At 49.5% G+C, this 25,159-nt stretch overlaps 1 protein-coding gene across 3 annotated transcripts in view; it reads right to left on the bottom strand.

Moving 5' to 3' along the window:
- Window positions 1-25,159, bottom strand: part of ANKS6 (ankyrin repeat and sterile alpha motif domain containing 6) — a 49,145-nt gene that overhangs the window by 17,922 nt on the left and 6,064 nt on the right. The window contains exons 3-13 of one of the 3 annotated variants that reach the window (XM_013053807.2): window positions 23,108-23,152; window positions 22,224-22,428; window positions 21,143-21,249; window positions 19,406-19,554; window positions 18,236-18,434; window positions 17,400-17,449; window positions 14,231-14,440; window positions 12,959-13,112; window positions 11,995-12,164; window positions 4,747-4,930; window positions 98-165 (exon numbers count right to left, since the gene is read on the bottom strand). In XM_013053807.2, coding sequence (XP_012909261.2) covers window positions 98-165; window positions 4,747-4,930; window positions 11,995-12,164; window positions 12,959-13,112; window positions 14,231-14,440; window positions 17,400-17,449; window positions 18,236-18,434; window positions 19,406-19,554; window positions 21,143-21,249; window positions 22,224-22,428; window positions 23,108-23,152 — 1,541 coding nt within the window. Of the gene's footprint in view, window positions 1-97; window positions 166-4,746; window positions 4,934-10,462; window positions 10,486-11,994; window positions 12,165-12,958; window positions 13,113-14,230; window positions 14,441-17,399; window positions 17,450-18,235; window positions 18,435-19,405; window positions 19,555-21,142; window positions 21,250-22,223; window positions 22,429-23,107; window positions 23,153-25,159 lie in introns of those variants that run through there. The other 2 variants (XM_045081619.1, XM_045081620.1) reach the window with 2 other exon arrangements.

A 25,159-nucleotide genomic window follows, 5' to 3' on the forward strand; every position in this document is an offset into this window, starting at 1 on the left:
GTGAAAAAGATCAATCTACACTTGCAAGATAAAAACCCATATATTTGATTTTTTTTTACGGTAATATTTGATGGACATTCAAAAATAACATTCTTACCTCTTGCTCCTCAAAAATGGGCTGATATTTCTCAAGTGACAATTTCTTAAGGATTCCAGTCAGTTCATCTTTGAGAGGGAAAGATGTGAAAAGATATTTTAGAATTTGGCAAAATGCATCAGAACAGTGGTCTTCAAACTCATAAAGCAGTGGCAACCTTATCTCAAATAAATGTCACAAGAAACTCCCAACACGGAAAGCAGATCAAAGCTCAGCTTGTAGGGATGCAGCTGGGGGCGGGTCCAAGCCACTTGTCAGCCACGCCTCCCCTCAGGGCACGCCCCTGGCATCTCCCCAACCCCAAACCCAAAGTGGGAGGGGGCCAGGTGACCCTCCAACGGCTGCCATCTCCACGCTTTTGGGGTTCTAGCTGCTGGGACTAAAACTCCACTTTCTGTCCAAGAACAGCTTTTAATTATGATTTCTTGACTGCTGGTAGCCGCACCTGCAGCAAACGCTAATGCCAGCAAGTTGTCAGCGAGGCGGAGGAGAAACTTAAGAGAACAAGCAGGTGGCTTCAGACCAGAACTGGAGTTTGGCTCAGTGTGAGGAGGCTGTGGGCTCCCCGAAGGAAGGATGGATACATCTGAGTGGAAGAGATGCCAGAAGGCCACAGAGCAGGGGAAAACAGAAAATTTTGGATAGTAAGATTTCAGAGCAGGGAGGGTGAAGAAAGGAGACAAAAATAGCATCGGTGGGGGGCAGGGGGTGGCTTGAGAAAATATTCATTCACCCATTTGATGGTGATTTACTAGACTAGGCTCTAGGGACTCAACAGAGACCAAAACAGGTAAGCAGGCTGCCAGGCCAAAGGCGATGAGGACGAATGAAGCAGGGTAGGGGTAGATGACAGAATGGGAGAACGTTGTTTATTATAGAGTGTGGTTAGTGAAGTGTTCCTTTATAAGGTACCATTTGAGCAGTAAATGAAGGAGTTAACTGTGTAACACCAAGGAAAAGATCAGCAGGCAGTATTCAGGCAGCAGGAAGAGCAAGTGCAAAGGTCCTGGGGCCATGGGTGCAATTCACAGAAGAGTGGACAGGAGGTTAGGAGGCCTGAGTTCATTTTTTAACTCATTCATTCTACAGCAGCTACCAACATGCCTACTACATGCTGGGAGTCCAAGGATGGAAAGGTCTGTGCTGTGAAGGAGCTCAGTGTGGCTGGGGAGATAAAATGAAGAGGCTGATGCACCATCAGGCACTCTACTTTGCACACGGATAACCCATTTGCTCTTTACAACAACCGCACAAGTGCCATCCCATCATCGTCCCCATTTACAGATGAGGAAATAAGGTGTCAAAAGGTGGGCTACCACGTCTTGGATGAGATCGTACTGCTGGTCCATGGCAAAGCAGGAATTCACACTGAGTGGTCCAGCTCTTTGGCCTGCACTGCACACCCCAGCCCTTCCACCATGTCTCTCACTGGTGACAAGTGCTGTGACAAGGGATATCAATAAGGGGATCTGGGGATGGGGGAGCTGCTGACCAGCCTGAAGGACTGGAAAAGGCTTCACAGGAGAGTGCCACTGAGCTAGGATGGACGAGAGGAAGCAAGTCCCAGCCCGTACAGAAGCCACTGACAGTTTCATGACGCCAACACTTTGCTTCTGCTGTTCCCTCCACAGACACAGCCTTTCCCCATAGTAGTGTGCTGCTTAGGTGGCTAACAGCTGGCTCCCTGAGGGAAATGCATGTGTGTACGGAGGTAGCCATGTAAGTTTATTGCAGATTTTACTGAGGGACACATGTAAGGGACATATAGCACCCAATTTACATTACAGTAATACGCCATACAGCATTGGTTCTTACAAATTCTGTATCGCCAATGCTTGCAGCATCTCAGGCACCTCACTGAATGCTTGCACTGATTTTTGCCCTCCTCTTAGTCCAGAGCCAAGCACTACAGTCCCAACACAGGTGTTGCAGGACTGTTTCATTTACAGGAACATGGAAGATGAGACGGAACAGTGAGGATGCATATAGGACCTTCATGGGATCAATCCACTCTGTGAGGTAATGGTTTTAAAATCCTGAAAGACTGTTTTCTCAATTTTTTGTGCAAGTCACACATTTAACTTTCTCCAACATTGTCTAGATGATGTCAGAGGCTCTAGGACACAGCAAACCAAACCCTGACTGGTGTGGCTGTTTGCTGACATCATGGAGTCAATGCCCCCTGCTGGCTGATTTCAAGCCACCAGCATAACCCGTGTTCCTGAAAGTGGAACTGGGAAGGGGATGTGCATAGTGGCGTCTCGTTATATAGCATTTTCTACTGCATAAAGAGCACAGACGTTCGTAAAATTAAAGTTAATAATATATTTTGTTTTAAATACCATGTATTTTTAATTTAATTAGTGTAATTATGTAAATACATGTAATTTGACTTTTTGGGGCTTCTTTCATATGTGTTTTTATATAGATTTACATATCTATATATTATGTTTTTTTCTTTATATAATATATATACATATATTTTTATTATACAGGTATTATATATAATACACACACACACATAGGTATTGTTGCTTTGTTGTAATTTGACTTTTAATAGCTGTGTTTAATCACTGGCTTGTACATTTCCTATAAATTCGATGACTGACTCTGGTCCACAACTGCCCCGCCTCTCCTCAGCCCTCTGGCCTGAAGGCCTGCTCTTCGGTGAAGCCCGGCTATCCCGTGCTCTGCTGCTAACCCAGATTGGCTCCCATCTGTGTCACAATCCTATACTGCTCTTCTGTCGCCTGCACCCAAATCCCCAGCCAGACTGTGAGCCATCCTAACACCCAGACAGGTGACGTCACCCAGTGCCCAAGCTTCTCCCCTCCCCAGAGAGGGAGTCTCGAGAGGGCAGCTGGTGGAAAGATGGGGCAGGACAAAGGCTTGCGTGTAGTCTGCAACTAAGGCCACATTTCCCACACAAATGTCTGGGGGCTGGGTTGCCACTCTGTCCTGTGACAATCTCATGGCCACAGGACAAAGGTCCTGCTGCCTCAGGACACAGGAACTCTGGAAGAGAAAACCAGGCTTTCTACACCAGAGAAATTAATCCAAAAAGAAACCGCTATCAGGTCCTCTTTTGTTTCTATCATGACTAGGGCTTTGCAAACCTTTTTAAATGAAGAGGGAGAGGGAAAAGAATAGGCATGGGCAGTGCATTCAGATATCCACGGTCTCAACAATGTTTTGCAGAAAGGTGGGGTATGAGTACCTAACTGAACCTCTAGGAGTTAGAATTCCTAAAAGTGTCCAAGGTTGGAGAATTCATGAGTGGAGAACCCAACCCTCCAGGTAGAAAACACAGCTGGGGAGGAATGGGGTTGCTAGTGACTCTGAAGTGGTTACAAATGAAGCCATTAGAGATCACACAACAATAAAAGCAGCCCCCAAACAAAGAGGATGCCAACAGCAGCATGCATTAATTAGCTCGGTCCAGACCACAGCCAGTGCGGCTGGTTTCAGCTTATCACCTGCTGGGCAGAGCACGCTCAGCCCCGTCCTCCCTGTAGCCCGGTGCCCTCGTGTGAGCGGGAGGCCCTCCAACACCTGAGACTTCTCTATCTTCTCCGACACACTACTTGATCTGCCCCGGCCTGCACTCCATCTCTCACCAAAGCTCCACTCCCCTCCCTCCCACCTCGACCCCCTCATCCCAGGAACCACCAGAAGGCAGTTTAAAGGACAGGATTCTTCATCTCCCTTTGTCTTTTTTCTCTTCCTATCTTTATCTGGGGCCTTGCAGCTGGGCCTCCACTCCATCATCCTTTCTGCATTAAACCACAGGAGGGGGCGTACATCATGTGCCCAGGTTCTAAAGTTGTCCTGGTTGCAGGGGACAGCTACTGCCTCTGCTTGCCCACCATCCATGCCCTCCTCCTTCTGAAAATGGCACTGTGACTCTCCTTTGAGGAGCCACTTCTCTCCGAGTCTGCAGGGCAGACCCTGACCCCAGCTACAGAGACAGACAAGAGACCTGCGCCTGACCAATGAGCACATTCCACTGGCACAGACACACAGTCAAGGATGGACAAATGACCCGTCACTGTAAAAAGAGCCAAGGCAGGCCAGTGACATTCACCCCAGGATTTTGCTGGACCTGCTCAGAAGTTAGCACGCTTTCTGCTGGTGTGGCCAAGTTAGCAGGGAAAATGAGTAAGCTTGAAGTTCCTAAGGGACAACTTGGCCACCACTGAGATGAGAGAGCCTACCTGAGATATGGAGAAAAACATGCCCAAGATACCTGGATCAGCACATGCCTGAAGCACACCCTCGACACTTCTGCTTGATGAGCCAACCGATTTTACTTAAACCGGTTTGAGCGGACACTGCATTACTTGAAAATGACAGAATTCTGATTTGCACAAGGTTCAGGGCAAGGTCCATAAGTGGTATTGGAAAAGCATGTCTACAAGTGTGTGTTTGGGTATGTCCACAAAACTCACCTACACTGAAGCACTAGCTGAGGGAGCTTACCATACCAGGAAAGATAAAAATACAAGGTGGGATCAGGGAAGAAAGGGGATAAGAATTTTTGTTGGAAATTTTCAAGGCCCGACTTAGGATGGCTATCGCATCAAGAGCACCTGCAGGTCCCAGTGGCAAAAAGAGGAAAGGGCGGCATTTTAGCACCTTGGCGGACTCACCCTCATCTGTGATGGTGCCGCTGCTGGAGCCCCCACTGCTCTTGGACTGCCGATGGGAAGAGGAGGAGGACACTGAGGACTCGGCCGTGTGCCCTTTGGGTGAAGGGGAGGGCGTGAGCGTAGGCGAGGTGCTCTTGGAGGGAGTGGAAGTTCCAGACGGAGGCCTTTTGCTCGTCTCCAGCTTCTGCTGAAAAGAATAAGACAAATATGTAAGCCGTCACCTGGAGGGTGGAGTGATGAAAACAGACACCCAGCAGGGAGCACGGGTGCTGTCTGACTCAGCAAGGAATCCAACCAGGATCTAACCAATCTAACTATGAAATCCACTTCAAAACACAGGCAAAGCAGAAACAGTATTGTCAGAACAGTCGTGGGAAAATCCTCCCCTGGGGCAGAAAGGCGGGGTTGGGGGGGGGAGTAGGAGGGACCAAGAGGCCCCTGAGGAGCCTGGATCCTGTGTGCTAGTCCTGCCTGTACGCTACCAGGATCGAGTCCTTGGCCAAGTCCTTTTCCTTCCCAGCCAACCCAGCTCTAGACAGAGGTGTGGCTTATCACTACACGAAGTCCCTTTCTGCTCCGGACGTCCCTTCATCTCACCCAGTCACTGCCAACCTTCCACCAAAGAATAATCACTTTTCCCTTCTTTGTATGTGGGTCCTTTAGCTTTTAAAAAAGTACCTTTTTATTTTTAAATAATTTTAGACTTATAGAAGAGTTAAAAGATAGAACAGAGCATCCCTGTGTACTCATCAGCCAGCTCCCCCTGATGTTAACAGCTTCCGTAACTAGAGCACATCATCAAAATGATGAAATTAACAGTCACGCAATACTATTAGCTAATTGATGGACTTCACCCGGATTTCACTGGTGGTTCCACTTAATGTCCTGATTCTGGTCCAGGATCCCAAGTTGCACTGACTTTTCACATCTGTTTGATGTCCTCCAATCTGTGACAGCTCAGTCTTTCCTTGTTTTTCATGACCTTGACACTGTCGAAGAGTTGAAGAGTTTGTAGAGTATCCCTTGGTTTGGGGCTCTTTTCTCATAATTAGATTTGCTTATAGATTTGGGGGCTAATGACCCCAGAGGTAATGAGCCATTCTTACTGCATCACACCAGGAGTCTCAAAGTACCCATTTCTTATTACTGATAATGTTGACCTTCATCACTTAGTTAAGGTGGTGTCTGTCTGGTTTCTCCATGAAGTTGCTAACTTTTCCCTTTAAAATTAACAAATATTTGGGGGGAAGGAGGGTAGATATTGAGCTAAATACCTTGTTGCTCCCAGTAATGTTAGCATTTTTCAGTTGCTCTTACCTGCAGCGATTACTACCGTGACATTCTAATGATATGAGATCTGCTATTTCCTTTACCTTTCACATTTATTATTTTGAATTTTGTAATTAAGAGTTGCTCATTTTCCCATTTATTCAGTTATTTACTTCTTATTGGTATGGGCTCATGGATATTAATGTTATTCTCTGGGCTATAATCTAGTAACTATTGCTATTTATTTTATGGTGATTCAAAGTGTTCCAGTTTTGGCCACTGAGATCTTTCAGGTTGGCTCCTATGTCCTTTCAACATGCCCACCTTTTAAAAATTCTTTCTTTTTAAGGGCATCCCCTTAATTTCTGACACCATAAAAAGCTTTAGGCTCATCTTATATTTTCATTGACTCAGCACTGAAATAAACCACTTCTCCAAGGCCGTGATCCCTTTCCTTAGAGAGTGGTATTTAGAAACCAAAATCTGGGTACTAGGTTGGTCGTGGCTACTGGGATGTCACTGCTGGTAGGTCCACTCAGCAGACAGAGCAAGGAAATAAAGTACACTGAGCCATGTATACACATATCCACACTTACTCCTGTATCAATCTGTATACATATATATACACACACATATTTATAGACACGCATTCATGCTGATTCATACTGACACCTCTGACAACAGTCCAACAACCATGAGGTTTGTTGTAGCATTTCCCCTTCAATTTGATCTCTGACAGTTAAAAAGGGGACTCATTATATTTACCTATTTGATCAACCCTACTATAAAGTGAATATGTATACAAAAAGTACGTGTAAAGGGCGCCTGGGTGGCTCAGTGGGTTAAGCCGCTGCCTTCGGCTCAGGTCATGATCTCAGGGTCCTGGGATCGAGGCCCACGTCGGGCTCTCTGCTCAGCAGGAAGCCTGCTTCCTCCTCTCTCTGCCTGCCTCTCTGCCTGCTTGTGATCTCTCTCTCTCTCTCTGTGAAATAAATAAATAAAATCTTTAAAAAAAAAAAAGTACATGTAAAGTGGCTTCAGAATTTAAACCATACCCCTACAAGAAAAATATTTATCAACTAGAGTGCAGTGTATAGTTATTTGTCTTTATTTGGCCTTATCATATCTACTCGACAATTTCCCCCCAACCCTACCTCCCAAAGTGTGGTTATGTCAGTCATTTGTAATACAGTTACATCTCTTGTCATGGTCTGCATTCCATCTTTGGTTCCTGGTTCATACTGTTTTTTAAAATTTGCATATAGAAGAAATAATTCAGCCGTGTACAATTCTCTGGGTTTTGAGAAATGCCGAGTTGTGTACCATAGAAGAACAGTTCCATCACCTCCAAAAATCCCTTGTCCTGTCCTTTTCTAGTCAACCTGCCCCTCACCCCAACCCACAGAAATAAAGGATCCCTAAGGTTCCATCTCTAAGGCTTTGTCTTTCTAAAACATTGCATAAGTGAAACTATACAATATGCAGATTTTTGGGGGCTGCCTTGAAGATTTACTCAAGTTACTGCATGTGTTGACAGTGTGTTCCTTTCCACTGCTGAGCGGTGTCCCATTGCATGGACATACCACAGTTAATTTATCCACTTACCTGTTGACGACATGTCTCCAGTTTGGCCTATTATGGAGAAAACTGCTAGAAACATTCATAAACAGATTTTGGCATGAACAGTTTTTGAAAATGCATTTGGGTTAATACCTAGGAGGGAGAGAGCCAGTTCGTACGTTAAGTGCATATTTAGTTTTATAAGAAACCGCCAAACATTTTCAAGGTGGCTGTGCTGTTTTGCATTCCTACTGCCATCTGAGTTCCAGTGGGTCCATATGCTCACCAACACTTACATCTTTATATTTTTATTTTTAATTTTAGCCAGCCTAATAGGTGTATAGTGCTATGTTGCTGTGGTTTTAATTTGCATTCTCCCCAATAGCTAGTGTTCAACATTTTCCCATATGTTTGTTTACTATTTGTTTATTTTTGATGAAGTATCCATTTTGCGTATTTTTTATAATTTGTTGGTTGTTTTATTGTTGAGTTAAAAAAATTTTTTTCTAAAGTAGGTTACATGGCCAGTGTGGAGCCCAACGCGGGCTTGAACTCATGATCCTGAGATCAAGACCTGAGTTGACATATAACAGACTGAGCCATCCAGGTGCCCCTCTTACTGTTGAGTTTTAAGAGTTATTTATTCAGTAGTTTAAGTAGGATACGGCGAGGCATCTTCTTTTTTATCTTAATCATAGTGTTTTCCGAACTTCCTGGATCTGTGATTTGGCATTTATCATTAATTTGGGGAAATTTTCAGGCACTATTTTAAGATATTCTTTCTATCCTACCATTCTCTTTCTCTCTTTGTCTTTAGGGATTCTTATTACTTGTATGTGAGAATACGTGATATTATCCCATAACTTTTTTGTTGTTCTTGTTCTTGTTTTTTAACTTCTTTTTTTCTTTGTGTTTCAGTTTGGGTGATTTCTTTTACCCTGTCTTCCACTTCATGGACTCTTTCTTTGGTGGTGTCAAGCATACTGAAGAGCCCATCAAAGGCCTGCCTATCTCTGCTACCTGTTTTCTATTTCTAGAGTTTTCACTTGATTCTTTCTTAGAACTTCTATCTATCTGCTGAAATAGCTGGATGATCTTCTATGCTCAAATTTTCCATTAGAGCCTTTAACAACTGTAGTTTTTAAAAATTCACTGCCAGGTAATTCCAACACCTGTGTCATATCTGAGTCAGATTCTGATGACTGCTGTGTTTCTTGGGAGTGCAGCTTTTCATGCCTTTTTGTACTCCTTGTACTTTTTGGTAAAGTTAGACATCTTGACTCTCCTGATAAGCCTTTACTGCTCCTTATGACTACATCCCAGAGTGGAACAAGAATCCTTCTCTTAGATTTTTGAAAGATTTTGTCATTTAGTTGCCTATATTGTTAATAAATTCTGCTTTTTTATAAAGAAGGACATTCAAGTACAGCTTCTGATAAGGCAGGAGATAATTAGTATATCCCAACTAAACAGACCTATCCCAGTCAAAGCAAAGAAAAATGATACTCTGACCTTCTGGGCGGCATCATTTGGTGGGGGTAGGGGTGGGAAACAGACAAATACACTTATTTGGGATGCTCTGAAATATCTGAACTTCTCCCTATATTCCCAGTCAGTATAGCAGACTGATTGTGTTAATAGTGTCATCTCAACTCCTCCTATGTAACCCTGTGAGTTCTCCTGTAGTGGGCATGCTGACTTGCTTAAACAACCTGATTGGTTTTCAACTCCTGCCTTTGGCTGTTGTCATGAGAACATATCTAAGTTTGCTGTGGGCACACATAGCTCAGTTATCCTGATCACCCTCCCAACAGCCAAATGTATAAGTGATACCCCCAGACCAGATAGCTAAGTTCACACTGAAATACTGACCCACAGGTTCATGAGCTAAATGCTTTTTGTTTTAAACCATTAAGCTTTAGGGTAGGAATGGAGAGGCAACATACTCAGTGGGACTTTGGGCTAAATGCTTTTTGTTATAAACCATTAAGCTTTAGGGGGCGCCTGGGTGGCTCAGTGGTTAAGCCGCTGCCTTCGGCTCAGGTCATGATCTCGGGGTCCTGGGATCGAGTCCCGCATCGGGCTCTCTGCTCAGCAGGGAGCCTGCTTCCCTCTCTCTCTCTCTGCCTGCCTCTCCATCTACTTGTGATTTCTCTCTGTCAAATAAATAAAATCTTAAAAAAAACAAAAACAAAAACAAAAAACCATTAAGCTTTAGGGTAGGAATGGAGAGGCAACATACTCAGTGGGACTTTGGGCTCCCAGAGGTCTGGGGAGCACTGATGCACGCTCTGACTTCCCCAATTCTGTGTCTCCTCAGGTTCACTTCAGGCTGATTCGTGAAGATGCCAGAAGCCATGCCTTGAGAATATTCCACCATTATTGTGGTGCTTGTCTTCAGCCAAGTTCAAAAATCAGTTTCAGGAGGCTCCTATTTTGAATACTGATTTCTAATCCTTCCTAGGGAGTCTTTGACAAGTACTTCATGTCTCCATTTTGCTGCTTGGAGCCTTTGACAGAAAGCCCACTCCTTGTGTCCTTTGATTTAGGACACAAATCCTGAATTTTTAGACAGCTCCCCAAGCATACTGCTGGAGTATCAGGCGATCACAGAACTAGATAGTTTCCCCCATTTGTTTCCTAAATGCATCTTTTCATACACTCTCCTTTGATCGGAATATACTTGTATATAGATTACATGTAATAGATGCCGCCAAGTGAGACAAGAGTTAACTTATAATTTAGATGCCTACCTATTTTGAACACCAGTTAAAGGAAAGGAAGCTAACAATATCTAACACATCATAAGATCACCCAAATAGAAACAGAAAAATTTAAACAACAGAGAAGAGGAAATTTATATCAAAACCCAGACTAGAAGACTTACTTTGGTTAGTAGCTCTGAGTTTCCTAGCAGCAAAGACAAAAAGAGAACTATAATAATTATATAATTCTTTTTATCTGAAGAAAGAAAATATATGACAGGATCAGTAGAGACATTTTTCTAGAGCAGAATTCTAAAGGGAATTAATTACACAGACCCCTATCACACATAAAATTTTTCAATATAATGGAAAATATGCTAATGCATAGGGAAAAACTTTTTCTGGAACTATATTATAAAGGGAACCTAATTATATAAATCTGATTGTAAAAGGGACCTTGAAAAACCAAAAGTTATATAGCCAACAGTGGAGGGCAGAAAATGAAGACTATTTCTCATACATCCATTAGAACAGCATCTCTGGAGGCACTTCTGGGCAAGGGCCCAGGGGTGAGGCTTTCAGGTGATCCAACTTTTCTCAGGGAAAAGCTCAGGACGTCTAAAACATATGAAGAGCAGGACAGTGCTTGGACGTGGGGTCCTCTCAGAGGATAAAATGGGCTACACTGAACCACTGGAGGGGGGCACCTGGCGGGCCACCTGGTAGAGGAGCCAATTTATACTCAACCACCAGGAACCCACACTTGGGTGGAGAGTTGGCTCACGCCAGTAACCAACTCAGGTGGAGCGGACAGATTCTAATTATACTAAAAAACTTCCCACTCCAGAGAGACATTTGCGGTTTCCTGTCCTTTGCAAACTCCATACAGAGACTAACAATGTGTTGAGCACTCTTGGGCTGTGTCCATGGGGGAATGGTGCAGAGAGGTGAGGCTCCAACTCTGTCCTGTCTTCCAACCTTGCTTTAGTTCTTCCCCTCTGGAAGGCTTCACCCTGGAGCAGTCTCGCCCTGCCCCACCCCTGTCCCCTTCATGTGGCTCTTCATCCTTCAGACCCTCTGTAGGTGTCACTGCTGCCCTCAAGCCTGGGGAGTGGCCCCCATCTGTGCCCCCACAGCATCCCCCTCCTCACTGCCAGAGTCCGCAGTGAAAGTCTGAAAGCAGTCCCCCACCCGGTTCACTGCCGCACCCCTACTGCTAGCAGCTCTAGGCACAAAGCAGCCACCCCAGACCGGTGTCAAGTAGAGGAATATGGTGGGAGCCCAACTAAACCCTCTGGTCATGTGAGCAGTTACAGCTGCCGCAGCCTCGCTGAGTGCCAGGGCCCCCCTCAAAATGCTCCAGCATGGGGCTGAGATCTGACCCTAGGCGTCTTCTCCTGATCACACCCTCTACACTTCTTGGCTCTAAGCTATGACCCAGTGTACACAGTGTAAGGCTGAATGAGGCACCCGGAGAGGCCCTGCAGATCAGGTGGGACGCCCATGTGCAGAGGGCTGAGGGCACAGGGTAGGACCCCAGAGATTGCAGGTATGATCCGGCCCTCCCCAGAAAGCCCGGGAGCAGCCGGCCGCAAGGGGTCTGTCTTGAGTCCTGTCCCAGAACTGCGGCACTGCCCGTGTCCCCCCAGCATGTGGGCCATGTGAGGACAGAACCTATGAGTGTAATAGGAGGAGACAGAGGCAGAACACGCACCTTGCCGCTGGGACCGCCACCACCTGCGGGGGAGACTGGGAGTTCAGACGAGCTGGACCCTGGTGCTGGCCCAGCGGGACTTGACTGGTGGCTGGGCTTTTGCTCCGATAAACCAGCTGCTTTTTTCCTCTGGGCAGCGATTTGGGACAGGACACTGTCTATGCTGCCACCTGAGGAAAGAGGAACAGACGTGACTGCCAGGGGTCCAGGGCCCGGCAACAGGGGTCTGGTGGACTTCGAGTGCTGATCTTGCAGAGCTGGAAATGCCTTTCCCAGACTCCTCCTTGACCCCATGTGTCTGCGGGCTGGGGTTGACCCCAAGAGGACTGTGCATGAAAATCAAAGGTGGCAAGAACCCAGGGGCGGCCACCATGCTCTGAAGGCCTCGCGGTGAGGTGCTGAAGGAGGCAATGTGGGTAAGATCAGCTTGTCCTCACTTTCCCTGGGCCACAGCCAGCTGGAGCCAGCCTCCCGCAGGTACAGATGCCCGGCCCAGCCGCCCATGGCAGCCCCCGTGCTAGTGTGTGCCCTCCGACCCCCCACTTTCCAGAGCTGTGTCAAAAACTTCCTCACCGCAATACTCAGAGTGGACAACGATGTTCCCTCTCCCAGTTGCCCCAAAACCCACTAGCAAGCTCGCATTATTATGAGAGGAAAGGGGAAGGGGATAATGCCTAGGGCTAGAGAGGATCTGAGAGAGAGCACCGACCACCGACGTCAGGAAGGTGGCAGCCAGGTGCTGCGTGTGGCTGTGAATATTCATGCATGTATGAAAGTGCCATTCTGGAGGGCAAAAGGCAATGCTGTGAATTCACTGGAGACTCCTTGAGCCACAGCGGGGAGGAAGACAGGGTGTGGGCAGTTGTTCCTGGGACCATCCACGGAGCAAGCGCGGGGGGCCGCCCACACCCGCAGCCCCACGGGACCCTCCTGCCTCCCCTGAGTGGCCCTGCCTGGTACCCACCTGAGCGGTTATGCAGCTCCCCGCCATGCCTGCTCGAGCCCCCTACCCCGCTGGAGCCACCTGAGGAATGAGGTGAGTGGTTGAAGTTTCCAGAATTGGCAGGAGAGGTGGGGCTTCTGGAGAGAGATGGAAATTTAACAGGCCTGACAGGAGTCTGCAAGAATAAGGTGGGTGCTGTGGTTAGGGTCTGTTGCTCCCTCCTCTGGGCACACACGATCACAGCAGGGAGGGACCCGGATCCCCTGGCTCACCCTAGCTGATGCCTGAGCCCAACACACCTCTGCCAACCAGTGCTCAGCGCGCCAGGCATCCCCTGAGAAGTGAGTTTACCTCTAGCTGCTGACAACCAGACCACCAACTCAGGCTGAGCCCCTGTGGTGTCAGTCCCCGAATCACCCCACTTTCAGCATCACTCAACCCCCTCCCCCCACAGCACAGACTAGATGCTAGCTGTCCCTGCTCATTCCCTCCAGGGGCCAGGCTCTCACTCTCCTGCTAGAGACTTGCTGTTGCAATAGTCCCAGAAGGCAGCTGCGAGCAAGGCTCACCCCATTTTACAGAGAGATGGAGGTTCTCAGTTCTTTCAGTCCCTCAACACAATGGCAGCGCAGGGTCCTAAATCGTCACTCTTGGTCTGCCATTTACTGATTCTATGGTGTGGCACCTACATGCAAGGGATAATCTCCTCAGGAGAGGGACTGCCTCAGGACATTACAGAGACACCCCAAGGCCCACGGAGTCACAAGCCACCATGGGCAAAAAAGCTAGACGTCACACTCCTTGTGAGTATAAGAAAATAGCAGCAGTGCATATAGTTGCCTCCTAGTGTTTGCTCCTGGTCATCGACCTGAACAATGATATCATGTGGAAGTTGGTTTGAAACCAAGAACCTAACTCCCCTTCCTGGCCCAGGCCACAGAGCTGGGTGCGCTATGGCAGGTTACTTGCCCTCTCCAGGTCTCAGTCTCCTCATCTACTAAAGGGAAGGTTGGATTAGATCAGGTCTTCAGGCTGTGCTCTATGGAGCTCCGGGGATCCAGAGAAAAGGCAGAAAAGAGGGGGGCCCCCCAACTTCCATTCCCTTCACACCATATTTTAATCTGTTTATAAAGTAAGTCCCGTTGTAGGATTCATGAGACAAAAGGATAACACTCATTTAAAAGAAAACAAAACCTTCGACCTTGCTGGATTAGCAGGTCAGAGGTCCCTTCTGCCCACAGCACAACCCAACTTCAGGGAGCAGTGAGTGAGGATCACAGCCAGGCGACTTACAGCATCGGTGCTCCCACCAGCCACGCCCACGGGGGCACCCCTGCCAGCTCTCTGGGGCAGCACAGTCTTCACGGGCTCTGCCTTCCCACTGTGACATGTCCGGGACCGATCGGAGCTCCACAGCTCAAAACTGGAAGGGGGTAAGAAAGGGGGGATGACTGCCTTCAGCTTGTCACTCGGGAGTCTGGGGAAGGGGGCTCCATTGCGAAGCTGAAAAAGACAGGCTGTGGGTTAGACAAGCCCCAGTGGGGCTCTTCATGGAACTCTCCAGGTTTCTCCCGCTTCTCAGAGAATGGCCCCTGCATCTACCCCCTCACCCCTCCCAACACACAACCTGCCGGAAACCCATGCGGTATCCTCTGCTCGCCTCCCAGCAACCGAGCAATACCCTCCTTGACTCTGCTCCCGTCCCCAGCTTCTTGTGTCCATGATAGCAGCTAGAATGGAGACAGAGGGGATGGGGAGATGGGGGGGGGGCAGGGGATGCTGAGTGTGCTGTGACAGGGACCCCTGAGGGGCTGGGGAAAAGGGCACTGCAGGTCCAGGGAGCAGAATGCAGCAGGGCCCAGCAGCCAGAGGGGCAGGACGGAGGGGAGAGCTGGGGGTCTCAGGAGGAAGGGGCAGGGCACGGCAGGGGGACCACGAGGCCCAGACAGGCTCTCTGTGAGCCCAGCAAAGACTCCCTTCCCCATCCCGCCACACCCTTCCTACTCCAGCCACACCTCCCACTGCTGACATTTTTAACTGTAATTTTATATTTTGAAAATGTGATTTAGGGTTAGTATAAAATCCACACAATGATGAGTGGTGGATTGTCAAGGAAAAGCATTCACACAGTCCACACTAACTTTAATTAAGAAAAGACAGTGGACTTGGTGCCAGATGGCGCTTTGCAGGGAAGGGCATCCCACAGCTAAACCTGCCTCAGGAGCTGGGCACGCGTGCATCTCCACTAGGACGACTGCAAACGCCCACTCGGCAGGGCTCCCTGGCCATCCTCCATCTGCCCAGGGGCAGCCCAGCACGCCGGCACCTTCCACCAGGCATTAGGAGGTGGGATGGGGAAGCGCCACGGCAGGTGGCGGCTGGGCAACCTGGGTCCCACCCTGGCTTCCCCGAGCTCTTCTGAGAGTCTGTGAACAGGGCTGTCCCGTCAGGACCTCAGTAACCTCAACCTGCAATGAGGGTCGGACGAGAAGTGGACTAGGGATGCACCCGGTTGCAACGCGCTCACCCCTCAAAAGGCATTTTCACTCCTTGAGGTCAGAGTCTAAATTGTTGCAAACTTTCTGGAAGGCATGACAATGCCCACTGACCACTGACCCAGAAATCCTATTTCTAGAGGTTTATCCCCAAGGAAACAGTCAGGCAAGCAGGGGAAACTGAGGCATAAGAATATTCATCAGATCTGTGAAAACAACAACTAAAACCCCAAAGTCCATCAGGTGAGCCCTCACTGGTCTGTGAGGCACAGTCCCATGACGAGCGTCGTATCATGCGGCTACTCTACGTGCTGTGGCTAACGAGTGTTTAATGGCATGCGACAGACGGTCAGACGAACTGTTAGTTAGGTCAGGCTCAGCACAGCATAGGGAAGAGAACAGTGCCGACCTCCCAGGAATGCAGGGGAGGCTGAATGGGCAAACATATGTTAAGTGCTCCTAATGGTGGCCGGCCCTTAGTAAGAGCTGTGAGACGTATTTGCCGCTGTCATATAGGGACGCCATATACTCGTAGAGGCTAAAATACGGCTAGAAAAATACTCAAAAGATACAAAGCACAAAATGTCGTCATGATCCTGTGTATCATCAAAGGTGATTTTATGTTTCTTCTTTATACTCAACTGCATCTTCCAAAATCTTGGCAACAGCCCTTCTCATACAAAAGTAACTGCTGTTGTTTAATGAGATTAGCAAGTGTGAGGCAGCACAAGTGCCCACCTTGGTAAACTGGTCTAGAGACAGGGATTCATACCTATCGCACAGCAGGACAAGGCTGAAAGAGCAGATCCCTCTGCATTGGGCTCCAGGTGCCACCGGTCCCGGAGGCAGCTGAGGCCCTCACTGGGGAAGCTTCTGCTCCCTTCTCCTCTCCAATACTGCCCTCTCCTGGTCAGCCTTCAGATTAGGGTCCTAGAGCTAAATGGACTTCAGTTTAACCCCAACCAGGAGGGTCTCATTTCAAACAGAAGCACATGAGGTCCAGAGAGGGGAAGTCACAAGTCCAAGGTCACACAGCAGATAACTGTGAGCTCCTTCTGGGCCAGGCGCTATGCTAAGAACTTCCTGGGGATAAACTTATTCAAACAACCATGAGGAATAGCGTTCCTTATGTCAGAGACTGCCAGCCGTCCCCCAGTACCCGTCTTCCACATCTTCCTCAGTAGACACCCCTGACACTATGATGAGACACAGCCACCTGGAACGGAGACTGCATTTCCCAGCCTCCTGTGCAGCGACTCCCACGTGACTGCATGCTGGCCGACCTGACATAAGCAGAAGTGGCATGTGGGTTCTCAGGAAACTTTAAAGACACGTGGTATGTGCCCGCAGCCGCTTGTCTCTCCCCTCATCTCTCCTGCTGGCTTGAATGGCCACAGCTCTGGCAGCCGTCTAGGTAACAGAAGCCAAGTATGGGTAGAAGGAAGCATGTCCCTAATTCCATGGGTCAACGTACCAGTCCTGAGCTGCACTTGAGAAAAATAAGCTGCTGTCTCGTCTATGCCACTGTCATTTGAGGACTTTCTGGTACTCATAGCCAAAACTAATCCTGACCCACCTCTAGTTCACAGATGAAGAGACAGAGGCCTCTCGGGCTGCAAGCACAGCCTCCTCCGTGACTCCTGACTCCCCACAACCAAATTAGTGAGTCCAATGTCCCCCATCAAGTCCTACCATTCAAAGCCCTGTCCTTAGTGCTGCCTCCCTGCAAACACCATCAGGGCTGACATCTGGCCACTGAGCACCAGCACAGACTTACCCATGGCTTCTGGCTGGCATCTGTTCCCCACCCCCTCAGTGCCAGAGCTGTGACCAGGGTCACACGTTTTGATATCAACCCCATCTGTGACCACCACAAAGACAGACACATGTCTATATCCAGCCTCGTAAATCAATCAACTCATGACTAGTAGAGACCTGAAATGCTTTTAGAAAAGCCCCACACTCACCATGGTGGTCAATAACACATCTTCTTTGTCTCCTCTCGTGCTCCCAGGACCTGAGAGACAAATGGAAATTTCCTGAAATGATCCCCCCTCCAACTCCAAACGGGTTCACGGCATGAGGAAGAGTGACAAGGTCAGCATTCATCCTGGAAAACCAACTCTCCTGAGTGATTTAATATTTAATAATAATTGGTATTCAATATCTGAACAGAAGGAAAATATTTAAAAGGTATCTCTTGAAGCATGTTTTCAGCTTTTCCATAAACCACTGCCATGCGGGTCAGACAGTGGAGGACCCAGCTCAATAGTCTGTCTCAAACAGCGCTGCTGAAGGAGCTCGTCTAGGGGCTGGGAGTCTGGTAGAAGGGATGTGATTTAATCAACTGTCCAATCAGTGTGGGATTCTCCTTTGATCCCCTGGCAAAGTCATCCAATCTGTTGAACATCTCCAGCGGTGGGAAGTCCATTACCTACCCCACAAGCCCCCACCAGATAACTCATTCTATTTTAAAACCTTCCAATGCTAGAGACCAATCATCCTGGACAGGTGGGGAAAGCACCTATCAGAGGCAAGGGACAGGCAGGGCCTGGCCTCTGGTCCCTCAGCAGGGTGTGTGGGACCGAGGCCAGGGACTCTCACCACCACCATCCCCACTCTACCATGCTGACTGCACTGGTGTCCCTGCTTCTCAGTCCTTCCCCAGACCAGCCACTCTGCTCCTGTGTCACATCCCAATAAGCATCTCCCCTCTGACATCAGCCCAGGAGACAGGACAAAAGGCAGAGAATTTGGGTCTGACCATTCTGAGAATTCTACAGCACATGCAGTGTTTTCTTACCATTCTCTTTCATGGTAGGGGCGACAGCCTGAAGCCCCAGGCGACTTAGCTTATCCTGGGGGGATGCCCGCATCGTGGAGTCCAGTGCTGACTCTGGCTCATCACAGAAAGGCAAAGGCTGGTTGCTGGAGAGCCCACGGGGCAGGGTCTGCGTCAGTTTGAGCTTCCGGAACCGATTGGACATTCGGTTCCACCAGGACTGCCAAGGAAATGCAGAGCAGAGGTCGTGCTCCAGGAACACCCAGCCTGGGGGTGGGGACTACACTTTACACAGGCTTCCCCTCTGCTCCCCGGGCGCATGACAAGTTCTCCCCACCCCACCCAGATGGGGTGCCCACTTGCTCGGAGTCTTATAGTGAGTCGGGGACAGACAGATGGACAAGAGGTGATGCCAAACACGGTAATATCAGTCACTGTGTAACCTCCTCTCCCAATTCCTGTGTGAGTGAGAGATGTCAGTGGACACTGCAAGGCCTGGGGCACCTGCTCCAGCAGCTGACGTCCCCCCACTGAGAGAGGGGGGACCTGTACCACCCCCCACTGAGAGAGGGGACCGGTACCACCACCCCCCCCAGGGTGTCCCATAACCCTGGGACAGACCGGGAGGGGAGGCCAGGAGGGCGCGGCCACGGTGGCAGCGAGGACGGGGCTGCAGGGACCTCTGCGAATGACAGCAAGAGGAAGACCTGGGGCTTGCGTGAGCGATGCACAGGCACAGGGGGCCAAGCATGCAGATCATGGAGGTGCCAGAACCCCAGACAGGATGGCGGAGAGGAAGGTGGATTTCAGGCAAGTAGAGAAGATGGGGAGCATGGGAAATTCAAAGAATACTCGGCTCACAGTTAGCAATGAGTAACTGGAGGTCATTCTGGAATTTCCAGAAAGCGACAGATGCAGGCCCATGGGCAGTGGGGAGACCGGAGAACAGCACCAGCAGCAGTATCCCACGTGCAGACACAGACGCCGCACACACATGGCCTGGGAGGAGAGGCATTTGGATCTCCCCCCATATCTGCCATGCTCACTGCTCACCCCCAGTTTACTTCCTGCTCCTGCTGGGCCGCCCTCACCCTAGCTGAAACCAGCCCGGCGTCAGTAGGAAGCGGCAGGCATCCTGCAGCCTGTCAGCCTCGCTCTCTCTCTAGCCCTGGAGGACAGGAAAAGGCCAACCTTAAGCCCGCCTTTGTCATCGGGCAGCACTGGGACGCTCCAGGGCTGTCGAGCCTTCGAGTGCGGCAGAGGCGGTGGGTGGCTGGGCCGGCCTTTGTCTTTAGTCACCTGCATGCAGACAGATGCCAGCAGTCGAACAAGTTCCGTGTCTATGGACACAAAAGGCAGCGCTTTACCTGCAAATACGTCCATTGGGCTACGGAGGGGAGGGGGCTCAAGGAGACCCCGCTTGGCCTCAGAACTCATTTCCCCACAGAAAGATCGACGGGCAGCATGGTTTAAGAGGACAGACTCTGCAGCCAATGGCGGGGGCTTTGGGTCTGCCTCGGCCCCTCCCTGGCTGTGCAACGGCAGGTGAGTGAGTCTCTGGGTCTCTGGAAAGGGCTGCCAGTAGGCACCACAGGAAGGCATGTGGAGGATTCAAGGGAATTCCTGCCTTAGGTAAGAGCTTAAGAGAGGTTGGGTCTTGTTATTATTACCTGGGTTACCAAAACAAAACAACGCAATAAGTGAAATTGACAAGAAAACACTACAAACTATTAACAGTGTTTTCCTCTTGATAACTTTTCTTTTTTTTCACTCCAAGTGTTCAATAATAAGCATGTGTTTCTTTGAAAATTTCAGGCAAAAAGTTTGTTTAAAAAAACTCACTAGGAAAAAAAAACCGACTAGCGAGAGGGTAGGGAAGTGATCGGAAGCCAAGGGAGAAGAGACACAGTGAGACACGAGTTTGTGTGAGGAAAGGGTGCGTGATGCAGGGATGAGTTCGGAGGACACAAACTCTTGGCACACCGGGAGGGTCTCTGATGAGGCGAAGCGAGCTTACTGGACTTGGGCAGAGGACCCCAACTCGCCGGCTAGGTCAAGCCATCTCTCTTGACCCTGGTCACCTCCCCTCCACATGGGGACATGCAGCTCTGCTTCCCCTCACACACCCTGTGAGGATGAAATGGAACCAGGCAGGTACATGGGGTCTGCGGTGGGGGCAATGCCAGTGATGAGGTAGGGCGCTCCGGCCCACCACCCCGTAGCCCAGGAGGTAAAGACCTCTGCCAAGGCCAGCAGGCTGGGATCTGGCTCACAGCTCAAAGTCTGTGGGTCAGAAGGGCCTCCCAGCCTCTCTCCTTCCCTGGACTGAAACTCCAGGGCAACAGGAGACAGGACAGACAAACAGACTCTGATCCCTGAGTTGCCTGACTGGATGCCTCAGGTCTGAGAGGAGGGTCTGTCACAGTTCGGGAGGGCCCAAGGGGAGCAGCAGATGCCTGCGGGGACCAAGAAACATGGGAGTATGGATGGCGACACTGCCAGCAGAGTGCCCTTGACCCAGCGGCCTCTACCTACACAATTCAGCACAGGGGGCCATGGCTTCATGTCTGCTTCTCCTTGTCAAAGGGGCCTTTCTGTTTTCCTGAGAGTCAGGGTTTCTGGCTCCAAAGCCCTGGTACCATTCTGGGGCTTGTGTGGCCCACTGAGGCAGATTCGTGTCTCGCTGGCCTTCCCTCCTAGGAGACTCCCTGAAGGCCGGTGCTGGAGAAGCCCAGAGGTTTACCTGGTGCCAGCCCAGCCTTTACTGAGGAAGGAAGCCCCTTGTCTGAGGACCCGTGGTGAGCCCCTTGGGGCTTAAGAGTGACTTCCCCCATGAGTAAGCAAGGGCTGAAAACAAAGACGACTCTCTCCATTCCTAGCCAGAGAAAGGCTGTGCAGGTTTACAACCCTTTTCCAGAAACAACCCACCAGGATCACTCAGCAGCATCACTAGGTCAAAGGCCGTGTACCCGTTTTTTGCACGAAGAGTGACATCAGCCCCTTGGTTTAGCAGATATTTGACAATTTCCTTATTCCTGGGGAGGAAAGAAAAAGCCAGAGTTAGAGGCACTGAAAGCGAAAGCCTGGCTTTGTTCCTGGGCAAGCTGACGGTATTAACTACAGTGCCCCATCCCAGAGCCCAAAAGAAGGGCGTGGAAAGCTGCCAAGGGTCTCACACTCCTCCTTCCCTACCCCATGGGCTGATCAGACGCGAATGTGATGGAAACCAAAGCCGAGGTGTTCTTTCCACAAACCAAAGGAAAACTACGTGGCCAACACACCCACATATAAATTCCCCACTCCTCCTGCCCTAAATCAGGACACCCACACTGTAGAAGCCCCACATAGGCCAAGGTGTCTGATGCAGAAGCCCGAGGCTGACCAAACAGTAAAACAAACTACTTTGAGATGACACGGGAGAGTGCTGTGATCACCTGAAACAGGGAAGGAAGGGCCTGTTATGTGGAATCAGACCACCGAGCCACTGTAAGAAGGTCTGCAGCTCCTGGTCTCTGGGTGAGCCTCCCTGGGAGAGGGAGAACAGGAGGAGAACAGAAGCACCAGTCAATGGCGGTGCCTATTCAGAAGGAGAGGGTGAGGACAAGATTCACTGCCAGTTGCTGAGAAGCCAACGGTATGAATGGCTCATGGAAATGATTCCAGTGGGACACAAACTTAAGGACAGCAGTGTGAACACTCCAAACCAACCGACCACTGTTCCACTGAAATCTACTAGAGCCACTTATCTGCCTGCATAAAATGTTCCTGCTGCACAGTTTTTATGGGCACTGGTGAATTCTGTGATAAGGTCACGGGCATCAGGACACAGAATAGGAATGCAGGATAGAATGAGCGTGCACCACTTTGATTTGTGTGTGTGTGTGCCTCAAGGTCTTCCCAGCCCTTGAGTTCATCTGTAGTTTCTCGGGACCAGAAAACCCCTTCAAGAAACCTATCTGAGCTCAGGGTATCGTAAGCCTTCCATGGAGGGAGCAGAGCTGGTACTGACCCGTGGTAAGTGGCCTGCATGAGGGCCGTCCAGCCATGCACGCTGTCCTGCTTGTCAACGTCAGCATGCCTCTCCACCAGCAGCTGCACCAGAGGAAGCTGTCCCATGACCGCTGCCAGCATCAGCGGGGTGGCCCCATCCCCGTTGACCAGATTCACATAGTTGGGGTCTTCGTCTGCAATCTCTTTGACCAGCTGGAAGTTTCCTGCAAACAGAAGAGGGAGATCTGGTGGTCTGCAGGCAGCGGGCTGCCGGATGACTTACCCAGCAGGTTTCAGTAACAAACAGGTGCTCAGCCTGCCTCTGCACTGGGGTGCTGGGCATCAGAGGGGCGACAAAGGTGAAGAAGAGGGAGCCCCCCATCCTCAAATCTCTTGGTAAGGGTCGGAGGCAAGAACAAAAATAGTTTTTCTAAAAGAGAGAAGTGTTATTGATATCCCAAGAGAACAGATGAAGGAACATGAAGGGCAATGTGTTGCAGACAGCTCAGATCTCCCTGGGGAGTGAGGATCAGGGAGGGCTTCCTGGAGGTGGGGTCTACAACAGGAGAGAGTTCTGGCTTCATCACAATGAGAGTGGAGTGGGTAGGTAGGCCATGAAGCATTTCAGAGGTAGGGAAAAGCCAGAACATAGCCACAGGGTTTGGCAGGAGGGTGGGGGTGGGGGGCTGGGAGAGCAGTCTGGAATTTGTGTGTAAAGCATCATAATGACTACCAGTCTCCAGGGGCTGAACCACCCTGTGTGAAACCACCGAGTCAGGAAATAACAAAATGCCTGTTTCTTTCTCAAACACTCTGGGTGGCCTTGAAATGGATTACAAATACTAGGTTGGGAGAATGTCCCTATATCCATAAATCTCCAAAAAGATTTTCTAAAGTGCTTACCCATTTTCAATGCATGGAAAATATCAGGCCGCCTTTTCTCCTCATCTAGGTAAACAAAGATTTTTAAAGTTAACCACAAAAGATTTAATAGAATAGAAAAGTCACCCACATGTAACAATACAGCCTAGCTTTAAAAGTGATCTGGTTTCCCAAGCAATCTGATCAGAGACCCATGTAACAGATGAGCCCGGCAGCCTTTCTTGAAGAGTTAGAGAGTGTCTGTAGATTCCCCCAAGACAGAACTTGGGTAGTCAACAGGCCAACAAAACCTGAAGAAGCAGAACATTTCCTGATCCCACACCTATAAAGCAATCATTTTGGGGTATTCCAAACTTTGGGATGTCGTCTCTTAGGAGAGGAAAGCATGGTCTTGGAAAAATCTGGATTCCTATGAAAAAACATTAAAAAAAAAAAAAAAAGCGAGTTTTCTCTACTAAAAACTAAAGGTACAACCCTGAGATAATCCCAAAGGAGAGAATGGAGACACTAAGCAGCTGAGCATAGGGGGAGGTCATGGATGTGGCCACCAGAACAGCCCAATGTTCACTTTTGTTTTCCTTCCCAAATAAGAAGCAATCTGAACAACTCTGAGTCTGCACAGCCTTGCAGATGTGGCCCCCTGCAAACCCCCTGATGTTTTTACCTTGGTCCCTGCAGCCCAGCTGGTACGGGAGGCCACGCCTATCCCCAAACCTGGGCCTTGTTGTACCCACCTCATGCTGGCCCCTCTCCATCGGTCACCTTCCTCCGAACCTGAGCTGGTAGGTACTGTGCTACTGTTAGAAAACAGACATCCTCAGCACCAGCATCCCTGTAGGTGGCCGAATGCAAGACTTCTGGCAATTCCACGAACTCCAGAGACAGAGTTCGTGGAAGGGGAACTGTGAGGGGTGTGAGAGCTGCCAGGGGAACCTGTGGCTCTGGGCTAACTCTCTGGGCCGGGCCAGCCCCCTCAAGCACCTGGGAGGAAGCTGCCGCCTGGTGCAGGGATCACCAAGTTTGAAGTGAGCGTGTTGGAAAGTGAGTGTGTGTTTCCAGAATGATCACTCTCCTCACCAACAACAGGGGGATAACATGTTAACATAGGGACGATGTGGTGATTTCAAAGATCAAGAATAGAAATGGGAAATGCTCCAGAAATCCACACAGCAATTTTTGTTCTCTTGACCAGTGACTGGCACCCACCCCAGAGAGGGTATTCCGTAACTCCAAGCTTCTCACAGAGACATACGGACAGGACCATGAGACTAAGTGTCTAATTCTGCTAGTGCAATACTATTAAGAAAGGATTCTGCATCTCAGTTTTAAATATGTCACATTCCTTTAAGTATATAAAAGTCTAATTTGTTGTGGGCGGAGCCTTCTCATGGCAAGACCCTTTGAGGAAAAAGCGAGTCCTCTGGCCTGTGTGATGGTTGCTAAGCAACCATCCGATACAAAACATACAAAACAATCACTCACCCTCTAGCCTGACCCCAGGAGGCTGGGGGAGCTGTGCCACTGAGGGTTCCCTCCTCCTTCCAGATGCCAGGGTTGCCATCTGCAGCAGAGCAGACTGGGGACCCTGCCCGAGCCCAGGAACAACCCCAGTAGGGCTCGGGGGGTACCTTCTTGTAGCTCACAAGAGGGAGAGAACTGGGGCAGGGGGTGTCTTCCAGGCGAATTTCTTGGCATCTCACAAAAATAGCTAGAGGCTAATGGTTATTTATTTAATAATCTATCACTAAGAACACACTTTTGCCCTTGCTGCTGGCCTACCTGAAGGCTCTTCCCTGAGAGCCTGTTTGGAGCACTCCCTCAGCTCCTGCTAGCCAGCTGCCATCTCACCTGCTCCAGGAGGCCACCCACCAGGGGCAGCCTGCATCGCCCCAATCACCACCACTCCCAAACCTCAGCCTTGCCCATCTCCCACCCCCAGCATGGTACTGCCCACCTACCATACTATATACTTAATGTTTATTTCCTGCTTCTTGCCTGTCTCCCCTACAGAGGCCAAGGTCTCCATGGGCAGAGGGCACATTGTTCTACAGTAAACTACAGTCCTGGGCCAAA

Source organism: Mustela putorius, unplaced genomic scaffold, assembly GCF_011764305.1.
Source record: "Mustela putorius furo isolate JIRA1106 unplaced genomic scaffold, ASM1176430v1.1 tig00000580_pilon_pilon_pilon, whole genome shotgun sequence".
NCBI lineage: Eukaryota > Metazoa > Chordata > Mammalia > Carnivora > Mustelidae > Mustela > Mustela putorius.